The 24,039-nt window shown below is 38.9% G+C and overlaps 1 protein-coding gene across 3 annotated transcripts; it reads left to right on the plus strand.

The window, feature by feature from the left end:
• The first annotated feature begins 744 nt into the window (after nucleotides 1-744).
• On the plus strand, nucleotides 745-14,682 carry LOC139667893 (GTPase IMAP family member 7-like). 3 transcript variants are annotated; one of them, XM_071547377.1, is made up of 2 exons: nucleotides 745-816; nucleotides 13,746-14,682. In XM_071547377.1, exons 1-2 carry the CDS (start codon nucleotides 792-794, stop codon nucleotides 14,492-14,494), a joined length of 774 nt encoding a protein of 257 aa, XP_071403478.1. In that variant the 5' UTR covers nucleotides 745-791; the 3' UTR covers nucleotides 14,495-14,682. The 3 variants fall into 3 exon arrangements, with proteins under 3 accessions (XP_071403478.1, XP_071403476.1, XP_071403477.1); XM_071547375.1 differs by lacking the exons at nucleotides 745-816; nucleotides 13,746-14,682 and adding exons at nucleotides 8,916-9,049; nucleotides 10,642-12,567; XM_071547376.1 differs by lacking the exon at nucleotides 745-816 and adding an exon at nucleotides 8,978-9,049.
• Nucleotides 14,683-24,039: the final 9,357 nt, after the last annotated feature.

Genomic DNA, 24,039 nt, shown 5'->3' on the forward strand with positions numbered 1-24,039 from the left:
TATTAAACAATTGCAATTAAAATAGAGGAAAAGTAAAAGGGAATGTTTTTTTTATGGTAATGATCAGGTGATCACACTCTGCTGGACATCTGGAGGAACTACAGCCATCCACAGAGACAAGCTCTTCATTTATTTAGGTTCTGGTATGAGCTTCCCTTCTGGCTAGACTTAACACAAACTGTCCTTATTAAAATCTATAGTGAGTTGAGCTCATAGAAGTGGAAAACAAGCCTTTATAGCCCCGCCCCCAAACCAACGTCTGCAAGTCGCTGAACACCACGCCCACTTCTTTATAAACCTCTATGTTAAGCTTTGCTGGAAAGGTGACATCATTATTCAGCCATCCTTGGTGATAGGAAAATAAAAAAATGATATTATGGGAAATTAATAAAATAAAGATGATTACAAAAAGTTAAGGCTGACATTAGTGTATTTACTTTTACATCTTATTTTGTTTTGATTTTGTGCTTTTTCATAACTTTTTATCACTTAAATTCTGTTAGATTCTCACTTAGATTCTGTCTGTCTGCTCTTCTATTTCTGGTCTTCCTCACAGTGTGGGCTGGGCCTTCATAGACAACAGAGCTGTAACACACCATTAATTTGCATCAGAGCAAACTAACTGGGCAGTCCAGCTCAGTCCTCCTACTGGTCTGGTCACAGGGGCTTGTTTTAGGGGAGGGAACTAGAAGGAGGTTATAATAAAAAGATACAGTGAAAATTAAACTATTCAGCAGCAAGACATCCACACTGACACGACATCACAGATCAACTGCCTTTACAAGACAAACATGGCCAGCAAACTTTCTCAGCCTCGTAAGTATTTTTTATTTAATGTACAATATACTACTCAGGGCAGCATTTGGGTTTGGCAAAGAAGAGAAACAAATATGCAACAAATATAAACCAACATGGCAATAACTTATCCTCTTCTGAAGTAACAACAAATATATATTATTTAATATTTATTGTTTCTTTAGGTCCCCTAGTTTGAGTTAATATCAAACTTATCCACTAGAAACCCTGATAGTGAATGACCTCAGGGCTATCAGCTTCTCTTGTGCTATGGTCAAATGTGGAAAGTCACCTCTATTTCAACTTGACAGTTGGTCCTGCAATTATACAATGTAGAGTAAAAAAACTTACTATGCCATACTTTAGTAAACTACTCCACCCTATTTTGTTGGTCAAACTTTCCCAAAGCTCTGCTGATAGTTTTATGCAGAAGTAAAGTTTGGTCTAAATCTAACTCTAGCAAGAGGAATGTGCACAAAGACTCTTTGTATTCCTCACAGCACAGTGCAGCAGAATGCAGACAAAAATCTGTTGGTTATGACTTATGATGTGCAGGGTAAGCTGGCAGAGGGGAGGAAGCCATTTTGTGTAGTTTGCAGGAAACAAGGAGCCATTTTGTGGCAGGCTGTCATACTCCCGTGGGAAACTCTTTCAGGGATCAACAAGTGGTAGTTGATTCCAGGAGGCCGTCCTCAAACAGCTCTAAGGAATCGACTTCCTCTTTCTCCTTACGGTCTATCTCTGCTGCTTTAGCACGCAGCTCTAATCTGATCTAATCTAAATATAATTTTAATTTGAATATTTATGTTGTTGTCAAATTAGGGACAGCACAGGGTGAGAAATTAATACAATCCATCAGCTAAACATTTTTGCTGTGGCTGTAGGTTATTGTTTACCTGCCAGGCACTTTGGCAGGTAACTGACCTTTGTTTGGTGGTTCAGTTCTTCTCAAAATATGGTTGGCTGGTATGGTGGGCAAAGAGCTGAATCAAATTCAACTTCAAGTTTGTTTATTTCTATAGCCCTTTGTCACAAGCATGTCTGAAAGGACAGAGAATGAGCCTCACTACATCTAACTGATCAACAATCAATTGTAGAACAGAATGATATAGGATAAACAGAAGGAAGCTCCTTCTTGGAAATGTCCAGTTAAGAAACAAACTGTGAGGAATCCTGCCTAGCCAGTCTCTACTGGAAGTTGTGTAGCTCTAAGTGTTATTCTGTGTATTGGTTGGTTGGGCTCCACGATCAATAATGTGTGGAGACAAAGACTTTACGTTTGAGGAGAAAAAGGTTGTGATGATGACAATTAAAGTTGAATGTTTTGTTTTTGTATTGGCATTATTTTTTGCATTGAGTTACTGTTGTAGAGTTATACATGTGGGCAATTTTTCCCAATCAACCAACCAAACTACAAAACAACCAGTCATTCAATCCCCCGACTGATGAATTCACAAAACTTTAAAGACCAAGTCAAATTTTTCTGCATCAACTGCATCAACACATCCTAGACTTTGCATTGTAAACAAATTTTCTCTCATGACCTCATGTCACATTCTGTCAGTCAGAGATTCTTATCAGCCCACTGACCATGAAAATGAAGCATTACAGCTTCCTGGATGGATCACAGTTAGTCTTTCAGGCCAATCCCAATGTACCACACATAAAGTTTTACCAGTTAAAGCTAGGGTATGCAACTTTATTTTACTGTTATTTGGCCAAAATGTCATATCATTATGTCATATACCTCCCTCTATCTATAATTCAAGCGGTCTGAGAGAAAATCAGGCCTCTGTGTTCCGAATCGCCAAAAGCACAGCCATTGGCTAAAATCTCACAGCTCACGGTAAGCCTCAACCAATCAGGAGAGCTCTTCCGGGGTGGGTGTTGCTGCCTCTCATGCGCGTTCCCAGCCGCTGCTTAAAAGCCCACGTGCTAAGCTACAAGTTCAACGATAGCGGAGAAAGTTTTGAAGACAGACGCCCAGCTTGCTGAATTTCTTCTGGACAGGTAACTAGTTATGTTATTTTGCTATATTATCTAGCTATTTTATCTTGTGGTGTGACTTATGTACTTTGGTTGTAATAAGTGGACACTGCATAAACGGGCGCAAGTGTATGGAACGGCTTTGAGTTAGCAAGTAGCCCGGTAGCACAGTTCATCAGCACAGTAGCATTGGTTTTCGCTTTATGAGTGACCGTGCTCCATTTTTAATGTAAACAGTACGTTGTAATAGGTAAGCAGCTGTGCTAGTTATGTAACAGCTAGTCAATATAGTAGAGCTGGACCCGAATATTCAACTATTCGGATATTCGTTCGCTGGGTAGGTATTCGGTTTTCAATTTTGGGATTCGGATATTCGTTTTTTTAAATGTAATTTTATATGTAATCCGTAAGACGGTTGCCATTGACGCTGCAAAGCAGTTTTGTTTCTTTTAACTTGCATTCAAATGTCAGTCACATTTGCTGGTCGCCATGGCGGCACAGAGAAAAAAGTACGACCTGAAATTCAAGCTGTCAGTTGTCAAATTTGCTGAACAAAACTCAGGAGAAGCAGCAGCAAGACATTTCTCCGTTGATCTTTTTAAAAAAAATCTTTTTTCTAAGGTAGGCTACCGGTATTTTGATACAGGGCTCTCTCTCTCTCTCTCTCTCTCTCTCTCTCTCTGTGCTTTAGAACGTAACCGCTGTGAAACAATCAGAAAATAAAGTTTTATTTCTCTGATTCACCGGCTTTCTCGCTACTACCGCTCCCTCTCTTCATTCACTTTCTAGCTCGCTCGACCATCTCTCTCTCTCTCTCTCTAGCTCGCTCGACCATCTCTCTCTCTCTCGGGCTATTAATTGAATTGTGACTATGTGTGAACTTTGTCGGGTATATTCAAATATACCCCCCCCCCCCTCCCCGCTGTGGCCGAAGCTTCGAATATTCGCTGTGGGAAACTGCTGAGATTCCAATAACTTTCCAAGCTACATTCATTCAGCCTGAAGCTAGAGGAGGTAACGTTAGCTGGTGAATGTTGCTGTCTGAAGGTTCCTGCTGTTACAGTTGTAACAGTACAGCCTGGTGTTTTATACTATTTTGCATGGTAGTCATTACTGGGAACTCCGAATTTGGCCTCTACATGAATAATGCCTTCGATACGGCGATCATTCATATAGAGGTGATTATTAGCTGGGATGCTACCGCCATCCTGTGTCTAGGTAGCGATATAGATCTAGCTCACTTAGCACAATTGTAATTTCAAGGAAACTAATTTAGGTTACAGTAAAACACCTGCCGTTACGATGCTTTAGAGTTTGTTTTTTTAACAAGCTACGTATTTTTTGCAGTTACAAGAAAGATCGCCTAATAACATCCACTCCCTGGAAACCTGGATTGCAGACCATGGCTGCGCCTCCTGCTTCCCTTCACTTCCCTTCAGAGACTCTCTGACAGGTGAACATAACTTGCTGGCAGGCTAAGCTTTGCTAGCCCTACCACTGCATTGCATGTCTTCTTACATAGCTTTGGAAACTATGCTTACATATGTTAGTGCCCATGTTTGTAATGATATGTACTTTTCTGTAATTTGATGTCATACCATTATTTTTTTTAACACCATGAATACTGTAAGTTCACATTTCAGAGATCAAAACCCTCTCAGTGAAATGCTGCTGTCAGATATCTAATTGTGATATTCTTTCAAAAGGGCAAGGTCCACCACCGCACAAGATTGTTCCTGCACAAGATGGAGGCCGCCTGCACAGCCAGTCCTACCTGACCCTACTGAACACTGACCCAGCTTTGGAGGCCACACCTTGTGTCTATCTTTGCACACTCAAATTCATTATTCATTCTTACCTGGCACTGTAAATATTACTGTTTTAGAATTTTTTTTTTTTTTTGTATGACAAATTCATCCAATTTCGGTTTTGTATAGTGTTATTATGGAATTAAAAATAAGATCCTATACCATGTCCTGAAATGTCATCTTTCATGCATAGTTAGATTTACTGAAATCATGTTGGGAGTATTGTGTGTGTGGTTTATGCTGTGATTGTAAATGAAAGGCAGATATAAATGTCCTAATTTATTACAAGTAAAACCAAACATGAAACGAATACAAAAAAATGTACATAATATGTGCAAATGCAGTACAAAAGCAATCCTAATTGCAGTGAAATTATATTGTATAAACCAAATTGCAGTACAGTGATCTTGCATAGTAGTATTGCAGAACAGCAATTATTGTAATTACACAACACAACTGTAAACAAAACCTACATATTGTCCATGTGGATCAGGATACTTATCATGGATTCTCCTGGCGCAGCAACTGGGAATCACAAACCTGTGTCTATGTCCAAGTGTTCCATACTGCCACAAAACAAATTGTCTATAGGCTGCATATCGAAATTGGTGTGTTCCCCTGCATTAGGAAGGTCAGCGACGGCCCGGATGTCATCCCATATCCCCCTGGCGAGGCGCAAAATGTAAGCATGTGTGGTAGCAGGGAGACACAAGAGTCCGGTTGTTGGCCACAGCACGTCTTCTCCAGATCTGTGGGCATCTCCTGCAGACGCACCAACCAGGTTGTTGTGGTTATCTAGCTTTGGAAATGTTTGCGGCTAGTTTCATTGTTTATATTGGTAATGCTATCGTAATCTAGCTAACGTTAGCTCGCTAACCTACTTGGCTGATATACAGCCTATGAGGAAAATTCTTTCATTTATCAAACGTCTTTAGCTTACCAAGCACAATTATACTCATTTCTGAGAGTAACATGTAAATGCTCAATGTTTTTTTTTTTATTACCAGCGTTTCTTCTTACCTGTGAATCACACATCGATCAGTAGCTCAGTTCAGTTGACAGGCGAACTCATGAACGCACATGAGGCTCCTTTGAGGGGAGGCGTTACGAACGAGTGGGAGGGGTTACGGGGCAGAGGGAGGGAGCAGAGAGGCTGTGTATGTTCAAATTCTACCTCTGTCTTGCTCTTTTCTCCAAAGTTGCCTACCCCAGCTTTAAGACAAGACAAGTGCAGTGTTTCCCACAGGTTAACACAGGTTGGGGTGTGGTGTTAATCTGAATATATCACGGTTAACTCCGTTCTTGTTCTGTCCGCTGTGTTGAGCCTATGTATCTGCATTTTGCATATGGGTGAGTGAACACAGTTATCTAGTTTTGCTTTTTTCCTTAAACGACTCTAGTTGTACCATAAGGAACTTTAATGTACCATATAGGATACTAATGTGTAGGTGTGCTGTTGCCAAATAGAGGCTTCTCAGCGGCTCCATAGATAACCTCATCTCCAACATTTATTTAAGCGACACTGATTTATGTATCCTCTATTTTGTTTACAAATACGAAACAGATGGATGCGTGCTCCAACAAAAATAGAAGCCATGCATATCTCCAAAGTTGCGGCTCCGATCCGGCTCCATTTCAGATCCGTCAACGTGCGTACATGGCCAGCAGAGCAGCTGCATTGAAGTAAATGGCTGCGTATCTGATCCGACCCTTCCGACACAAAAGGACAGAACTGAAACGCAACCGGTGAGGTTAAGCTGTATCGCTTTAGATCCATTTCTATACAAATGCTGAAAAAGACCCTGCTACCAACTACCAACTTTTGATTTTGTTGCGGCGCGTTCTGATATTGTGGCAGTGCGCCACAAATAAACCTATGTGTGGGAAACCCTGTAGGTTTATCAGAATGAACAGTGTGTTTTGGGAGGGGTTGGAAGGTCTGGTTAGACAGGATGTCATGCACACAAAATACTGACCCACTCAACATGCATTTACATGTGTCTTATGCAGATTTGATCTGGATAGAGCTTAACTGCATACAAATATTGGTAAAAATGCATCAAAGATGCAGTGAAAATGGAAAGTAATCTGATCACACCAAACTCCTCAGGAAGTGGTCAGAGATGAATTTGGCAACGTTGAAGCCAAGAGTAAATAAAGTGTAAATTTCCAATCCGGAAATGAACATGAGTTGTGTCTGTTGTTATGTACTCAGCAGTATTTTCTATTTTATTTATCCTTCTTATGTAATAAAAATAATTCAGACTTGCAGATGAACATCAGTATTGTAGACATGCAGTTGCCATCTTCCCATCTTATCTTGCTTCCCAGTAGCAGCACTGAAATGTAGAGGACAAAAGAGTTTTGAAGTAGATCTTTCAGCATTACAACCTCCATCAGGCCTGTGAGATTATGACAAAACTGGTTTTCTGGTTTTGCATTAATTAAAAGACAATGTTGTCAGACTGGTGACTCATATTTGGATATGGATGTCAACATTGTGACAACTCTTACAACAACAATAATGTCCTTGTAAAATTCTCCAACAGAACAACCACAATCAAAGGAACCAGAACTGCGGATTGTGCTTGTCATCATTTCATTTCTGTGTGGAGTTTGCATGTTCTCCCTGTGTTTACGTGAGTTTCATCCCACCATCCAAAGACACACAGGTCAGGTGGATTGGAGACTCTAAATTACCTTAAGCATGAGTGTATGTGCATTCTAGGACATAGTATGATATATGACATGAACAGTATATGATGGTATGTTACTGTATGTATGTTAAACTGCCGAGAACAAGAGGTATATTTTCCAATGGAAAGCTAAGTCATCATGAATAACTTGAACAATATGTGATGAACAGTATGGCTGCAATTAATGATAAACTTGGCAAAAGACACAGGCTAACACAAAATTAGCTATAACTAATCATCTGCATGTCCAAACTTCACAAAACTTTTTTAGGCTGGCTGTCAACCCTCTCTACCTTCTGTAATGTTTTGTCTGTCTGTCTTTTCACAGTGTTTGGACCCCTCAATTGCCACTTGCGCCTATATTTATCACTTAAATTAAATTAAATTCTATTTTATCTCTGCTCAAAAAACTAAACTATCTATCTATCTATCTATCTATCTATCTATAACCAGATACAGTGCTTTTCTGGTTTGCCTCACAGTGCAGGCTTCACAGAGATCAGATCAATGGCGTAGCCACGGTGTGCCACATTGTGCCTGTGCCACCCAAAGAGGCAACCTGCACACCCAAAAATCAGATGCAGAATTAATTTTTAGTTATAGCCTTACTAAAACGTTTTGTTCGAAACTTAGGCTAATGGCTAATGGTCTAATTATAATAATTGTTCATTTTAAAATAAATTCAAAATTATTTTCGTCAAAAAACAACATCCACCGTCATGCACAGCCTGCCTACCAATCAAATGTAGTAGCCGTTGACCTGTGACCTCAGCGAGCATCACGGGAGACTAGCAGTGTAAAGTAAACAATGCAACACCTGCAGCTGATGCTAGAATATATCCACTAGTTTATCAAAATGAAACAGAGCTCGCTGTTTAACTTCTTCAAAAAACCTCACATTGATGACCAGCCGGACACAAGGCCGGTGGATGGGGGTCACTCCTACCCGTCCCTAATCGAAGTCTTAGACTCATGTGATAAAGACGTATTCCCCAACATGAACAGTTTACTTTGTGTTTTGATCACATTGCCTGTTACAAGCTGTTCTGTGGAGCACCTGTTCCCAACAGTCAACAGGATAAAATCCAGCAGGGAACTTACAGAGTTTGGAGTCTAATGAAATAATTGTATCATTTAAGACCAAGCCATGCCGTCTTGCCCTTTAAGCTGTCAACTTGCCCAGGTAGGCTGTGTCCCAATAAAGTTTCATGTAAATGTCATTTGGGGGAATGCTTCTAGTCTTGCCTAGTTATCTATTGTAGGCCTATTTTGTTTTATTTGATAAGCCTATGTAAAGAATGATTGCACTGTGATGTTTAAACTAACAATCAAAGAATGGACTGTACAATGACTAAAGCACTTTTTATACTGTGTTATGGCTATGTTGTAGGCAAGCCTGTATGGAGAGTGATGGATGGTTATATTTTTGTGGAGGTGTGCTCATTAGTCTAGACTACTCTGTGTTGTAGAGAAAATGACATGTGGCACACCCAGTTTTTTTGGTGCACACCCACAGGCTTTTTTCTGGCTATGCTACTGGATCAGAGCAACCTACTTTTTGATTTGTTTTCTAATCTGTGAGTCCTCAGTCCTCCTACTGGTCAGATACAGTGGCGTGTTTTAGGGGAGGGAACTAGGAGGAGGCTGTAATATAAAGATGGGTTGAAAATGAAACTATTCAACAGCAAGACATCGACAGTGACACGACATCACAGATCAACTGCCTTTACAAGACAAACATGGCCAGCAAACTTCCTCAGCCTCGTAAGTACATTTAATGTACAGTATACTACTCAGGGCAGCATTTGGGTTTGCCAAAAAAAGAGAACTTTTGTTCCCTAATATAAACCAGCAGAGTAACAACTCATCCTCTTCTAAAGTCACAAAAAGAATTAGTTATGAATTAGCTTTCAATTAAATCTTACTTTCACCTGTTACCTGCAAAAAGCAACAGTAATCAATACTACACACTCTGTAAAGATAAGATAAACTAGGAAAATAAAGTAATCAATAATATTTTTCCAAAAAGAAGTCATCAATATTAAAGAGAGAATTTGTTCCACACTCAGTTACAAGTATTACTATAATTTTATATAATTACAACAACAATACTACTACTACTAATCATAATAATAATTTTGCTGTTTCATGTTTAAAATTCTTTCTCCACACTTTCAATGAATGCAAATTAATTTCACTAATCAAAACATATGTTGTTATCAAATTAGGGACAGGTCAGGTTGAGAAATGAACACAATCCATCAGCTAAGTGCTGGTACATTTTGGCTGTGGCTGTAGGATTGTGACTTTGGCAGGTAAACAACCTTCGTTTGGTGGTTCATGGTTGGCTGGTATGGAGAAACTGCTGATTGGTCTTTCTTGGAAATCTCCAGTTAAGAAACAAGCTGTGAGGAATCCTGCCTATCCAGTCATGTGTAGCTCTTAGTGTTATTCTGTGTATTGGCTGGTTGGGCTACATGATCAATAATGACTTTACGTTTAAGGAGAATAAATTTGTAATGATTACAATTAAAGTTGATGATTTTTTTTTAATCTGATTTGTTTTGAGTTGCTGTTATATCTGCAGTTGTACATGTGAGCAATTTTTCCCAATTAATCAATCAATCAATCAAACAAACAATCAACCAACCAAACTACAAAACAACAAATCATTCAATCCACCAACTGATCAATTCACAAAACTTTAAAGACCAAGTCTATTATTTTTGGCATAAACTGGACTGCAACACTTCCTTGACTTTGGTAAACAGATTTTATCTCATGACCACATGTCACATTCTGTCTGTCTGTCAGAGATTCTTATCGACCCACTGACCATGAAGATGAAGCATAACAGCTTCCTGGATGGATCACACTTAGTGCTTCAGGACGATCACACTGTGCCACACATCAAGGTTTACCAGTTAAGACAAATGTATCAGAAAGATCAGTGTGTTGCTGGGAGGAGCTGGAAGGACTGGGCTGACAGGAAGACATGCACACAAAATACTGACCCATTTAATACTTAACATTACATGCATCTTGTGCAGAGTTGATCTGGATAGAGCTTAACTGCATACAAATCTTGGTAAAAAAAAAAAAAAAAAAAAAAAATGAATCAAAGACGCAGTGAAAACAGATAGTAATCTGATTACCTCAAACTGCTCAGGAAGTGGTCAGAGATACATTTGGCCACTTTGAAGCCAACTGTGAAGAAAATGTACATTTCCAATCCGGAAATGATTATTAATTATAATTAATTAAAAGACAAACTTGTCAGACTGGTGATGCATATTTGGATGTGGATCTCAAGACTCTTACAACAACAATAATGTCCTTGTAAAATTCTCCAACAGAGCAACAACAATCAAAGGAACCAGAACTGCGGATTGTGCTTGTTGGGAAGACTGGAGTTGGGAAGAGTGCAGCGGGAAACACCATCTTGAGGAGAAAACCCTTCATCTCTAAGGTGTCCTCTTCCTCAGTGACAACACAGTGCCAAAAGGAAACAGGAGAGTTGGATGGAAAATCTCTGGCCGTTGTTGATACTCCTGGTGTGTTTGACACCAAAAAAACAAATAGTGAGGTGATTACAGAAATCGTAAAATGCATCTCATTTGCTTCTCCTGGTCCTCATGTGTTCCTGGTTGTGCTCCAAGCGGGCAGATTCACACAGGAAGAACAGGAAACAGTGAAAATCCTTCAGACCACCTTTGGCGAAAAGGCACAATGTTACACTCTGGCCTTGTTCACCCGTGGAGATGAACTGAAGGCTGAAGGAGGTTCAATAGAAACATTAATTGGTGAAAATCAAGCTCTTCGCAAATTCGTCAAAGAATGCCATGGGAGATACCATGTTTTTGACAACAGAGACAAGGATCCCTCTCAAGTCAGTGAGCTACTACAGAAAATCAACACCATGGTTCAGAAAAACGGAGGAAGCCACTACACCAACGAAATGTTGCAAGAGGCTGAGAGAGCCATAAGAGAAGAAAAGCAATGCCTTCTGACAAAAAAACCAAACCTGACACAGGAAGAAGCAAGAAGAACAGCTGAGGAAGACAATTCATTCATCAAGAAATGGGTTACTTTGATGATGGCTGGAGCTGGAGCTGGAGCTGCAGCTGCAGCTGGAGCTGGAGCTATTATTGGAATTGTTGGTGGTCCAGTGGGAGTTGCAGTGGGAGTTGCAGTGGGAGCTGTGGTAGGGGGAGCTGTTGGTGCAGTAGGCTGTAGGTTGAAAGTTCATGAGAAATGCATTACACAGTGAATTTTCAATATTTCTAGTCTGAATAATTAGTTTGAGATAATGAGGCCAATACTTAAAACTGAAAAGAAAGGAGAAGGGAAATCATGCTAGTAAAAATTTGCAGATTTTATTCTAATGTACTTTATTTTGTTTGGCTTGATTTGTGCCTTTTGGTAGAAAATAGTTTACCAATAGCTTGTTCACATTTGGTTGATGGGTCGCTCTATTCTGACTGAATGTGGGCCAGAGGCTCTGATTGCATTTATCTCGCTGTCAGCAGCTACAAAGTTTTGTACAGGCAAATCATATATTTTTTGCGTAGATTTTTCAACAAGTTAACATATCTAGCTGGCTTTAATAAAAAAAACCCAAAACAAACAAAATCAGCAAAATTACTTCAGAGCTAATCATCGACCTCAATGATTGAGGCAGCCGTTCTCCAAGCCTTGTTTTTGAGACGTTTATTCCTGACATCTTTCAGATAAAAATTGTAGAGAACTAAGAATTGCTTTTTGGGCGCTGCTATATTCGACAGTTACAGTAGAGAAACAGGAAACAATGGGCAGAGAGAGGGGACAACATGCAGCAAAGGATGCGGGCCGGATTCAAACCCGTCCCGCTGCGATTAGGACTCAATGCCTAAATGGTACACACACTACCGGTTGAGCCAGCAGGGCGCCCTAACTGAGAATAACGGCTGCCTGAAATCAATTTCTCCTCCATTTTGTACTTGTCAGCCAAAACCATTGTTCATGAAACAAAATCACATCAGTAGGGCAACAAGGAAGGACGCAAATTTGATTGCCTGTTAGCCAATGACCATGAAAAGTTCAGCTGTGATGACAAGCTTGTAAAGCGTCCAAACAACTTTCCCTGGTCACTCAGCTCTGTAGGAAGTGAACGGACCTCTGGTGATTTGTAATTGTGATCGCAGCGTGAACACACAGTGACAACTTGGCCAACATTCTGGTTCATGTATTCCAATGTATTCTTTCTATGCTTGTGCTCATTGTGTTAATAAATACCAATATGCTGAGAGATAATGTGTGTCAAGCCCATAATTATTCAACATATTTATAATTTATAAAAAAAAAAACATGGTTATATCATAATTAAATTCTTAATCTCATTCTGCAAATCCTCAATAGAAATGCATATATTCCAAAATCCTCTTCATTATGAGGTCACCACTTAGTACATTATTAGAATTATTATTATTATTGGCCTCAAATCAAATTCAGCATTCAAACCATGGGGACTCAATGTTTTTAGATGTGAAATCCAAAATGTCTTCCTTCTTAGAAGTTTTTAATCTAGATCTCTCCCTCTTTTGGACAATGTATTTTTTTCAATACCAATATAATTCAGAGAACATAGACCTATTGGATAGTTTAGTTTCTTAAAATGTGCCGCCACTGGAGAGGAGTCTTTTTGTTTGTTTGTTTATTTATTTATTTATTTATAAGGACAACACACATTAATCAGCATTTCTGTAAATGTGCCAGTGTTAGCCAGCTGGCTAATTTTCAACTGTAGTCCTTGTGGCGAAATGTTTTAAAACCTATAAAGTGATAAAAATGTACAGAACAAAGACAGCAAGACGCCATAGAGACAGCAACAAAACAAGAACTCTCAAGACTGAACACAAGCCATGCAAAGCAACAGGAAACAGCAAAGCATCAGCACAATAATACAGCAACAACAAACACCATTTTGGCACATATAGCCATGCAAGCAACATGAAGCAACAACACACAGCCAAGCAATACTGACCACAACCAACTTATGATACATGCAGACATGCAGAGCAGTAATAACCAGTAAACATAAATAAAATACAGCATTATTTAGATCTTATTAAAGTGTTACCAAATTGTTTATAAAATACTAGTTGCATCGTATGTTACTCTTATGTTCTGCTATTCTTTGTTTCAGTTCTCTTGATGTATTTCCTGTGCAGGCTTTCCCACATGGGCATGTGAGCCTGTATATCACTCCTTTGGTATAACATGAAATGACTCCCTTTATTTGTTCTTTATTTGTTCCTGTGTATGGTGTTTGAACCAGTCTTGTGTTGTGCTGTTATTACATTGTTTCTTAATAATATTTTCACAATAATACTTTGGACATATTTACTTCATCTTTTCTTCACTTGCGCTTTTTGTTTTCTCTTGCAAACTCACTCCCATATCTAACCTCTCTTGTTTTCAGGGTCTGTCCTCAGCACTGACCTGAGACTGGTGCTGGTAGGTCAGGAAAGAGTGGGGAAGAGTGCAGCAGGAAACACCATCCTGGGAAAGAAGGAGTTTGCCTCTAGCTTAAGTTTCAGACCGGTGACGCTGAGCAGTGAGAAGAGAGAGGGTGATGTGTTGGAGCGCAGAGTGACCGTGGTGGACACCCCTGGGCTCTGCAGCAGCCAGCTGTCTGAAGAGCAGGTGAGGGCGGAGCTGGAAGAAGCCCTGCAGCTGAGCGCTCCGGGTCCCCATGCCTTCCTCCTCACCCACCAGCTGGGACGCTTCACCCAAGAAGAGCAGAAAGGGATGGAGACACTGGAGACGATGCTGTGTCCTGCAGTCAGACGTTACACCACGGTGCTCTTCACGTACGGAGACAGCCTGGGAGACACCGACATAGAGCGGTTCATCAAGGAAGACGAGAACCTACAGAAGCTGCTTCAGAAATGTGGCGAGCGTTATCATGTGTTCAACAACAAAGAGACAGGAAACACTGATCAGGTCAGAGAGCTCCTTGAGAAAATAGAGTTCAGCAGAGAGGGAAAACACCCATATTATGTTAGAAGCTCTTCCCAGTCGAAGGAGTCTACACTGAATCAAATGTGTCAAACTATGTGCTATGTTCTGCTCAGGGTTTTTTCCAGCAGGAGAGGTCTGCTGTTGGTGGCAGGAGCTGCATTAGTGTTGGGATCCATATACTACCTGATATGGCAGAAGGCGACCTGAAACATGAAAAGATTAAACTAAATCATTACTGATCAAAATCTAGGGTCAATGAAGGGTCAATGGATGAAATGATTTTTACAAGCTTTGATTCACAATTTGATTTCAGTTTTGGCTGGATGGGGTGTATCACTTTGTATTGGAAAATGTCTGAATTAAAATTAAGAATGTTTGAATAAAAGGCATCATAAAGTCAAAACCACTGTAGTTGGAGTTTTTACACCTACACACGCCTAACAGGGGAAAAAAAATTAACTGTTCCATTACCGTATGTATTCTGATTACAGTTACTTGTGAAAAATGAGAGGATTACTTCTGAGAATACTGTTAAAGTGAATTTCCATAATTTGAAATGTGTAAATAATTTGAAAGTAACTGCGTAATCACAATATATTATTGATTTTGGGTAATCCCTTGGATTACGTTACTGATTACTTTTAATGAGTTAACTAAATTAGTAACATAATGGAAAACACTTTTAAAGTAACCTGCCAAGCCCTGCAGCCTAATGAATTCCACTTGAGATTATACAGTATGTGACTGTGTCGTCATGTGTCAACCTCTTAGGCAGTGAAATTAAAAATCCAACTTTAATTTCATGTTTAAGTAATAAATGTTACTGCTCCCTTTGATCATTTATGAGAGGTTTATTTCATTTATCCAGGGAAAATTGACTGAGCATCCAACAACTCTTAATCATTCATTTCCCCACACAGATTTTCTCAGTCAGTCTGGGGATTCAGTCCTGTGCTAATGTGGCTGTAGATGTTGACACATGTATGAAAACTTAGTGATAGAAACTTGATGGTAATCTTCTGTATGTCTGTAGTTTAAATCCACATTTATATCTCTGGCATTAAGTTGACCACATATCCAGAGTGACTTACAATCAGGTCAACATTAGAATAAGCTTAAATTCCTAGATCATCAACATTGCAAGCAACCAGTAGAAGAAGGTCAAGGGTCAGAGGTCACAGCACCCTGATAATATTCCTGTGAACTTAGAATAGAAGAGAGACGAGCAGGTAAAATAAAGTATGAGCTACGGAGTAAAATAGAGGGTAAATAGAGGAGAAGTAGAAGGGAATGTTTTTCTGTGGTAATGATCAGGTGATCACACTCTGCTGGACATCTGGAGGAACTACAGCCATCCACAGAGACAAGCTCTTCATTTTACTGACACTTCTGTCAGGGTAAAATATGAGTGAACAGGTGAGAGTTCATGATAGTGCAAGAATGATGAGCATTTGAAGTTTGTTTCCATGCTGTATATCAATTTTGAAGACAAAAAACATTGATTACTATACACTTTAAAATGTATCTATGTTATAAGTAAAGGGTGCAAGGTAGCTGACCATAATAATATTTTAGGAGTGTTATTTCACTTCCTGTTGAGTCTTCTGGAGGTGCTGACAGCCTCAACATCTGTGATGATAGGAGCTAACCTTAATACCCCAATGATAACAGCTGACATAGTAGAAGGGAAGTACACATCAGAACATCAGTTACATCAGATCCTGTGTAACGGTAAATTTCACACCTGAAATCATTCTCTAAAAGCAAGTGTCACATTTTTGGTAGATGTCTCACATTTTCTTTTGAATGAAACTCACTTCATTTGTCCGTTCTGAGTGTCATAAAACACAATCTATCGTCAAGTGAAAATCAAGTAATTAAAAACTTATTAGACTTATTGTTAGTGTTAAAAATGGCAACAAGCTTGCTGTGCGTCCACACATTGGACGAGTTTCCTCAGCTCAGCTCTGTAGAAAAAGCATGAAGTTCAATAAATACCAATATGCCAAGAGATCATGTGTGCCAAGACCAATATTGTAAAACACATTTACAATTTATGGCATCACAATGTATATTGTAATATTTTCATGACAATACTTTGGCAATATCTTCCTTCACTTGCACTTTCTCTTTTTGCTTGAAAACCCACTCCCACATATAACCTCTCTTGTTTTCAGGGTCTGTCCTCAGCACTGACCTGAGACTGGTGCTGGTAGGTCAGGAAAGAGTGGGGAAGAGTGCAGCAGGAAACACCATCCTGGGAAAGAAGGAGTTTGCCTCTAGATTAAGTTTCAGTCCGGTGACGCTGAGCAGTGAGAAGAGAGAGGGTGATGTGTTGGAGCGCAGAGTGACCGTGGTCACCAACAAAGAGACAGGAAACACTGATCAGGTCAGAGAGCTCCTTGACAAAATAGTTCAGCAGAGAGGAAAACACCCACATTATGTTAGAAGCTCTTCCCAGTCAAAGGAGTCTGCACTGATTTCAATTGCGAATCAAGTTCTGACAACTGATTGTCAGATATCTTTGGTTGGTATCTAAGATACCAGTCTGAGAAAGTGTCTTTTTCTGCAGGAAAAGTCTGCTTTTGATAGCAGGAGGTGCATTAATTTTGGGATCCATATACTACCTATCAAGATGGAGGGGACTGCATGAATAAGTAATTACTAATCTAAATCACTCACTCTTTAGTGAAGGGTCGATGGATGAAATGATTTTCACACAATCACTAAGGCATTATAACTGTCTAAAATACAAATATTTAGATTATCACTAATAGCATCAAATAACGAATGACCACATCAAATAATGAACTGAACCATTGAATAATGAATGTCCATGTCAATAATTAAATTATGACATGTTGTTGTCTTATCTTATTCTTGATAATGACTTTGGACAAATTTTCTGTCATGACCTCATGTCACATTCTGTCAGTCAGTCTTATCAAGCCACTGACCATACAAATAAAACATTACAGCTTTGTGGGGTTGGAAGGTCTAGTTAGGCAGGATGCCATAAATATTGCACTACCCACTGAATAATGAATGTCCATGTCAAATATTGAAATCACGACATCAACTGCCTAACAGTAGATCCACATCTTAATAAAAAAAAATGGATAAAGCTGTTTGCTAATTCATGTGTGGAGGGTTTTTTATTTGATTTGTTCCTCTGTTAGTTGATGGTTGGCTTTTCCATATTTGACGAGTGTATTCGTCATTTGACGTTTGCCTTTGGCTTTTCATTATCTGACATGTATATTCATTATTTCATGGTTGGATTTTCCTTATTTGACGTGAATATTTGTTATTTGATGATGTAAGCATTCATCAATTGTTGTGGTCATTTGTTATTTTAAGATGTTTATTTTTATCATTAGATATGATCATTACTCCCACCAAGGAGGTAATGTTTTCGCCTGCGTCTGTGTGTTTGTCCGTCCGTCCGTCCGTCCGTCCATCTGTCCATCCGTCCATCTGTAAGCAGGAAATCTCAAAAAGGTGGCCACGGATTTGCAGGAAACTTGGTATGAAGGTTAGTTACGAGCCGAGGAAGAACTGATTAACTTTTCATTCACTGGCCAAAAGGGGGCATGGTGGTGGGCATTGCATACCACCAAAAGGTGCATAACTGCCTTGTGGGGTGTTGTCAGCCTTGGCAGAGGTCTCTTTCTAGTTTATTGTGGGGTTGTGGCACAAATCGTACTTTCACCTGTAACTGTAACAAGCAATAATGATCAATATTTATTGGCACACTTTGTAAAGATAAGATAAACAAAACTCGTAAAAAAAAAGGCTGATTAACAGTCAGATACGAGTATTACTATGATTGTATATATTTATTGCTACTACTACTACTACTATATTAATGTTTCACATTCTTTCTCCACATCTCCACAAATGACAGTTAATAACTGAAAAATGTGCGGTTGTCAAATTAGAGAAGGGACAGGGTGAGAAATAAACACACTCTTTTCTACTATTTAACTATTTTGCTACTTCTTTTAGGCACAAACTTGCACTTAAACAACCCCCCTGTAGCAACACTCCTTCATTGTTTCAAAATGTGACTACTGGGTAAAGTCCATGCAAAAAGCAATGAGTCTGACGCGAAGAAATCTCGAGAGACCGTAACTCCATTTAGAACGTTTAGTGGAAAAACAAAACAGTTACAGACTAACAAGATTCATCAGTTGGCAATCATTTTCTCTCGGTCAAAAAACTGTGTTGCTCCGTGGACTTTCTCACTCCAATTGAGTCTAATGACGGTGACGTCAATGTAAAGGAGTATTTCAACTACTTGGAATCTATTAGGCTATAGGCCTACATAAGAAACTATAGGAAATCTAATGTTGTATAATAATCAACAAATATGACTATAGTACAAATTAACTATTCAATATCACTAGTATTTCAATTAATATTATTAGCTATCAACATCATTTCAAATATACAAATTACAAATATATCAAAATATATTTTCCCCTAGAATGGCTCTTACACCACCTCTTTCTTTTCTTGTTTGTTCTTTAGTCTTTGTGCTTTCTGTGCTTTTTAGTACTGACAGCTTTTTGTTTTTCACTACTATTAATTGTGACTGTACTAGACTTGTGAAGTTGTTATCTTATTCTTGATTATGAACTATTATGAACTTTGGACAAATTTTCTGTCATGACCTCATGTCACATTCTGTCAGTCAGTCTTATCAAGCCACTGACCATAAAAATGAAACATTACAGCTTTGTGGGGTTGGAAGGTCTAGTTAGGCAGGATGCCATGCACACAAAATACTGACCCACTCAAAACGCATTTATATGCAACTAGCGCAATTTTTATCTGGATGGACCTTAACTGCAAACAAATCAGTGAAAATGGAAAGTAATCTGATCACACCAAACTGCTCAGGAAGTGGTCAGAGATGGATTTGGTCACTTTGAATCCAAGTGTAAATAAAGTGTAAATTTCCAATCCAGAAATGAACATGAGTTATGTCTGTTGGCAGTGCCGGCGCGTGGGCGGGGCAGACAGGGCAATTGCCCAGGGCGCCACACCACTAGGGGCGCCAAATTTGTCCACACTTGCCTTAATTTGATTGTTACTAGGGTGACACTGGATGACACAGCATGAATACATTTATCGCGATCTACAAAGAAAGAAAAAAACAGAAATAAACTTACTATGCTTTAGTTTAGCTACTATCCTATTATGCTTTGTTTTACTGAGACTGAGTTACAGCAACAGGTTGAGTTCTACTCCCAGTCTATCTTCCGACCTGCTCCCGACAAGTAGCTTTGAGTAGCTTTAAGTCTTTTTCAGTAAAGTAATAATACATATTGCACTACGTGAGTTAAGTGACATGAGACACAACTGGGGAGGATTTAATAAATTGTTTTGAATGTAGCGTAATGTATTAACCAATCAAGGGCGATGTGTGTGTGCGTCGGGTGAAGGTAAGACGCCTTTGCAGTTTATTTTCATGACTTTGTTGGGCTGTGCTTTTTACATATTTACTGTGTTGTTTTTCTTGGTTGTAGGTTGCGTATTTAGCAACTGGCAATGTGTGATGCACGTTGTGCATTTGGCATTGCGTAATGGTGAAAGCATATGGCAATATGGCAACAAAATACATATCAGGAACGAAGTGAAGTGCAAATTTTCATAGTAGATGATCCTATTTTTCTATTTTGCATGGTAATGTGTGTGTGTGTGTTTGAGAGAGAAAGAGAGAAGTGATTGATGCTGTGAACCATTGTGTGACCATAACAATGGGCATCATATTATTATTAGTTTTTGAGGTTGTATAACTCAAAATAATTTAAATTATATAATTTGGAGCTGTTGTTGGAGCATGGGTTGGTATTGTTGGTGGTCGAGTGGGAGCTGCAGTGGGAGGAGTGGTAGGTCGAGTTGCTGGTGCATCAGGCCGTAGTGGTTATGAGAAATGCATTACACAGTGAGTTTGCAACATTTCCAGTCTGAGTCATTCATTTTAGCTAATCAGATACTATTTTCAGATCTTATTTTATTTTATTTGTGCCTTTTCACAGAAAATGTCATGTTTACTAAAAGGCCGTTCACACTGTGCGACTTGGTTGATGTGTTGTTCTATTATGACTGATTCTGGGCGGGCCCAGAGGCTCCGATTGCATCTATGCAGTGCTCTTCAGCTACAAAGTCTGGGAACAGGCAAATTATGTATTTTTTGCTGCTGTGGTATTGCCTTTAATAGCACTAACATAGCTAGCTGGCAAGCACTAATTATGTAGCATTAAAGGGTGATGAAACAGACTGACACTGATTTCCAGGCTGAATCAATAGTTTCAAGCTATGTGGACAGTTCTGGTGTTCTGCAGTGGGTGGATAGGTATCAGAGCATCACCAGATGATAGGGAGAGGGAGCTGGATGAGGTTGCCTGGGAAAGAGTAAGAAGAATAAAAAACATCTTTTTCTGCAGGAAAAGTCTGCAGTTGATGGCAGGAGGTGTGTTAATGTTGGGATCCATATACTACCTATCAAGATGGAGGGGATTGCATTACTGATCAAAATCACGAATTCTTTCGTGAAATCAATTGTTAATATAATTTTTTGGCTGGATAGGGTGTATCACTTTGTGTTAAAAAAAATACTGTGTATGCTAAAACTACTAATGTATGATTAAAGTTAGGCTACTTGTGAAAAATGTGAGGATTACCTCTGGGAATACTTTTAAAGTGAAAGTATGAAACTCAGAAGGACATCTAAATAATAGCAGCTGTTCTACATCTTTATAAAATGTTGCACAGAAGATTTATGTTTGTAATCAATCCCCAAGTTAAATTTCCAGAACAGTGTCACTTGTCACTTCTTCTTATGCATACTTTTATATTTCAAATGTGTAAATAATGATGAGTAATCACAATACATTATTGATTTTGGGTAATCCCTTGGATTACGTTACTGATTAGTTTTGATGAGGTAACTAGTAACTGTGATGGAAAACATTTATAAAGTAATTTACCAAGCCCTGCAGCCTAATGCATTCCACTTGGGATTAAACAGTATGTGACTGTGCTGTCATGATTCAACCTCTTAAAGGGTAACTTCGGTATTTTTCAACCTGGACCCTATTTTCCCAACTGCGGGTGTCTAAGTAACTAATGGGGACAACAATTTTTGAAATTGGTCCAGTATTGAGCGAGATCGCTTCAGCCGGCAGCCGCGAAACAGGCTGCAATGTAATCCGACGGGGCAAATGCAAACCGTCAATGTACGTCCACTAAAAGTGCTTGTTTTTGCCACTGACTGGCTCAGATTGTTATTATAAGTGTCTGACAACAATATGGAAAGGACCCTATACAGAAATTAAACGTACTTCCTTACCTTTAGCTTGATCCTGTCTGTGTGTAACCAAGTCTCGCTCAAGTCCCACGAGAGCTTAGTTGTTGCAGGAAGTCACCTGTGGAAACGTGAGTGAGAGTTGGAGAGAGGAATGCCACCGGGAGGAGTTTGTTGTGTTGGAGTATGGTAATGAATTTAATGAATTTAATGTTAATTTTAACCTTTATTTATCCAGGGCAAATTGACTCAGCATGCACCAACTCCTTTAATCATTCATTTCCCAAAGACAGATTTTCTCAATCCGTCTGGGGATTCAGTGCTGTGCTAATGTGGCTGTAGATGTTACACATTTATGAAAACTTAATGTGATATAAATTTGATGGTAATGTCCTGTATGTCTGTAGTTTACATCCACATGTCTCTCCATCGAGAGTGATTTACAATGATGTCAACAGTAGAATAAGCTTTAGTTCCTAGATCACAAACATTACAAACAACCAACAATAAGGAGGTCAAGGGTAGGGTTGCAAAGGGGTGGAAAATTTCCGGTAAATTTCCGGAAAGTTTCCGGTAAATTTCCATGGGAAGTTAAGCTGGGGAATTTTGGAAATATTCCAAATTGGAAACTTTCCGTGGGAATTATGGGAATTTATGGGAATTTATGGGAATTAATGGGAATTTATGGGAATTTATGGGAATTAACTGGGAATTGAGGGTAATTTAATGGAAAGGTATCATATCCAAGCATAAATATTTGTTTTGTTATAAGCAGACATCCATCCAAAATAATACAATTAAAACAGATTTATTTGTAAGTAGAACTTTATCAAGTGTTAAATATTTTATTGAACAATCAATTCTTTCATTGAAGAACAAAAACATGAATGTTGAGTTAAATATTACTCATCCCCCCGACCCAACCCATTCAAAAATTAACAAAAATGCACAGGAATGCACAGTGCATGTAGGGGGCGTGGTCTCAATAGCCCTGCAGTAAGCAGTGTGCTATGTGCATGTGATTGAGGAATAGCATAGATATTCAACTGTACTTGCATGATATCTGGTTGTTTTAGTCAGGATTATGCTAAAATATATTTTCCCCAACTATATTTAAGTTCCCTATTAAGAGCATACCTTCAATTTAGTAAATTCCTGGTTTATTCCCGTTTATTCCCATAAATTCCCGTTAATTCCCATAAATTCCCGTTAATTCCCATGGAAAGTTTCCAACTTTGAAAATTCCCGGAATTTTGCAACCCTAGTCAAGGGTCAGAGGTCACAGTGCCATGATAATATTCCTGTGAATCTCAAATGATTGTGTAAGAGAGAAGGGCTGCAAAAAGAAATAAAATATGAGCTAAGGTGTGAAATAGAGAGTATTTGAAAGCAATTGAAATTAAAATAGATGAGAAGTAGAGGGGAGGTTTGTTATGGTAATGATCAGCAGCCAGTCGCACCAGATGAACGTAAGCTCTATCATAAGTTAGGGTAAAGTCTACACTAACTGTTACGTAGCTACATCTTAACTAGTAGAGGTAAAGGGACCACTAACCAAAACATTGTCGCAGGCAGTGACATTTCACCTGCTGCAACTAGAGCTAAAATCAATATCTTAAAAATAAATAATAAATTTGCAAACGTTTACAAACACATCAACAAATGGGCACGTTATCATGTATAAAGTAGGTTATAAGGATTTATTTCAGTTTACCTCCTATACCAGTCATCTATATGTAGCCTACAACTATATAATTAATAGTGACATCAAGCGGTTTAACCGTTATTTTCAACAAAGCAAAAGTTAGGCATTTCCCCCTCATTAACTGGGTGGAAAAAAAGTTATTTGTTTTATTGATGGCTAAAGCAAGTTGTAAATTTGTTATTCGTCAGTTCAGTGATCTAAATTCATGTTCAAGATATAAGTCAGTGGTTCCCCCTGCAGTGTTGTCGCTCTCCAACGTCCTGAATGAGCATGTCTCCTTCGCAAGTGAAGTGAATTGAAGTGGAGCAATGAAAAAAACATCGGGAAGCTTGTTAGGCTACATCATCTGGGAGACTGAACTGTCCGGATTATTAAAATATACATCACAGACAAATGGACACTTTATGAAATCGCTGTATAAACTATATACTCTGCATAGATGAATACAAATAATTACCCCAAGTGGCAGATTTTTTGTATCTCTGCTCTGGGAAAACGAAAGCGTGAGTATAAATCTAAATCATCATACTGTTCAAAAGGATGTAATCGGTCCTCCAGCAAGTTATCCCACCTGTCAAAATGATGCGTCATGCCAACAGTTATTTTACTGGGGACTTTACACCTAGTAGGAGGTAGGTGTAAGTTTTAAGTTGTAACTTATGTCTACGTTGGAACTATTTCAGTTGGTACAACCGTTAAATTTTTAGTCATGTGGACAACAAAGGACTTAGT

This window comes from Centroberyx affinis, unplaced genomic scaffold (genome assembly GCF_046629955.1).
Source record: "Centroberyx affinis isolate AG114_WGS23_722 - 3 ecotype Tasmania unplaced genomic scaffold, CSIRO-AGI_Caff_v1 ptg005856c_1, whole genome shotgun sequence".
Lineage (NCBI taxonomy): Eukaryota > Metazoa > Chordata > Actinopteri > Beryciformes > Berycidae > Centroberyx > Centroberyx affinis.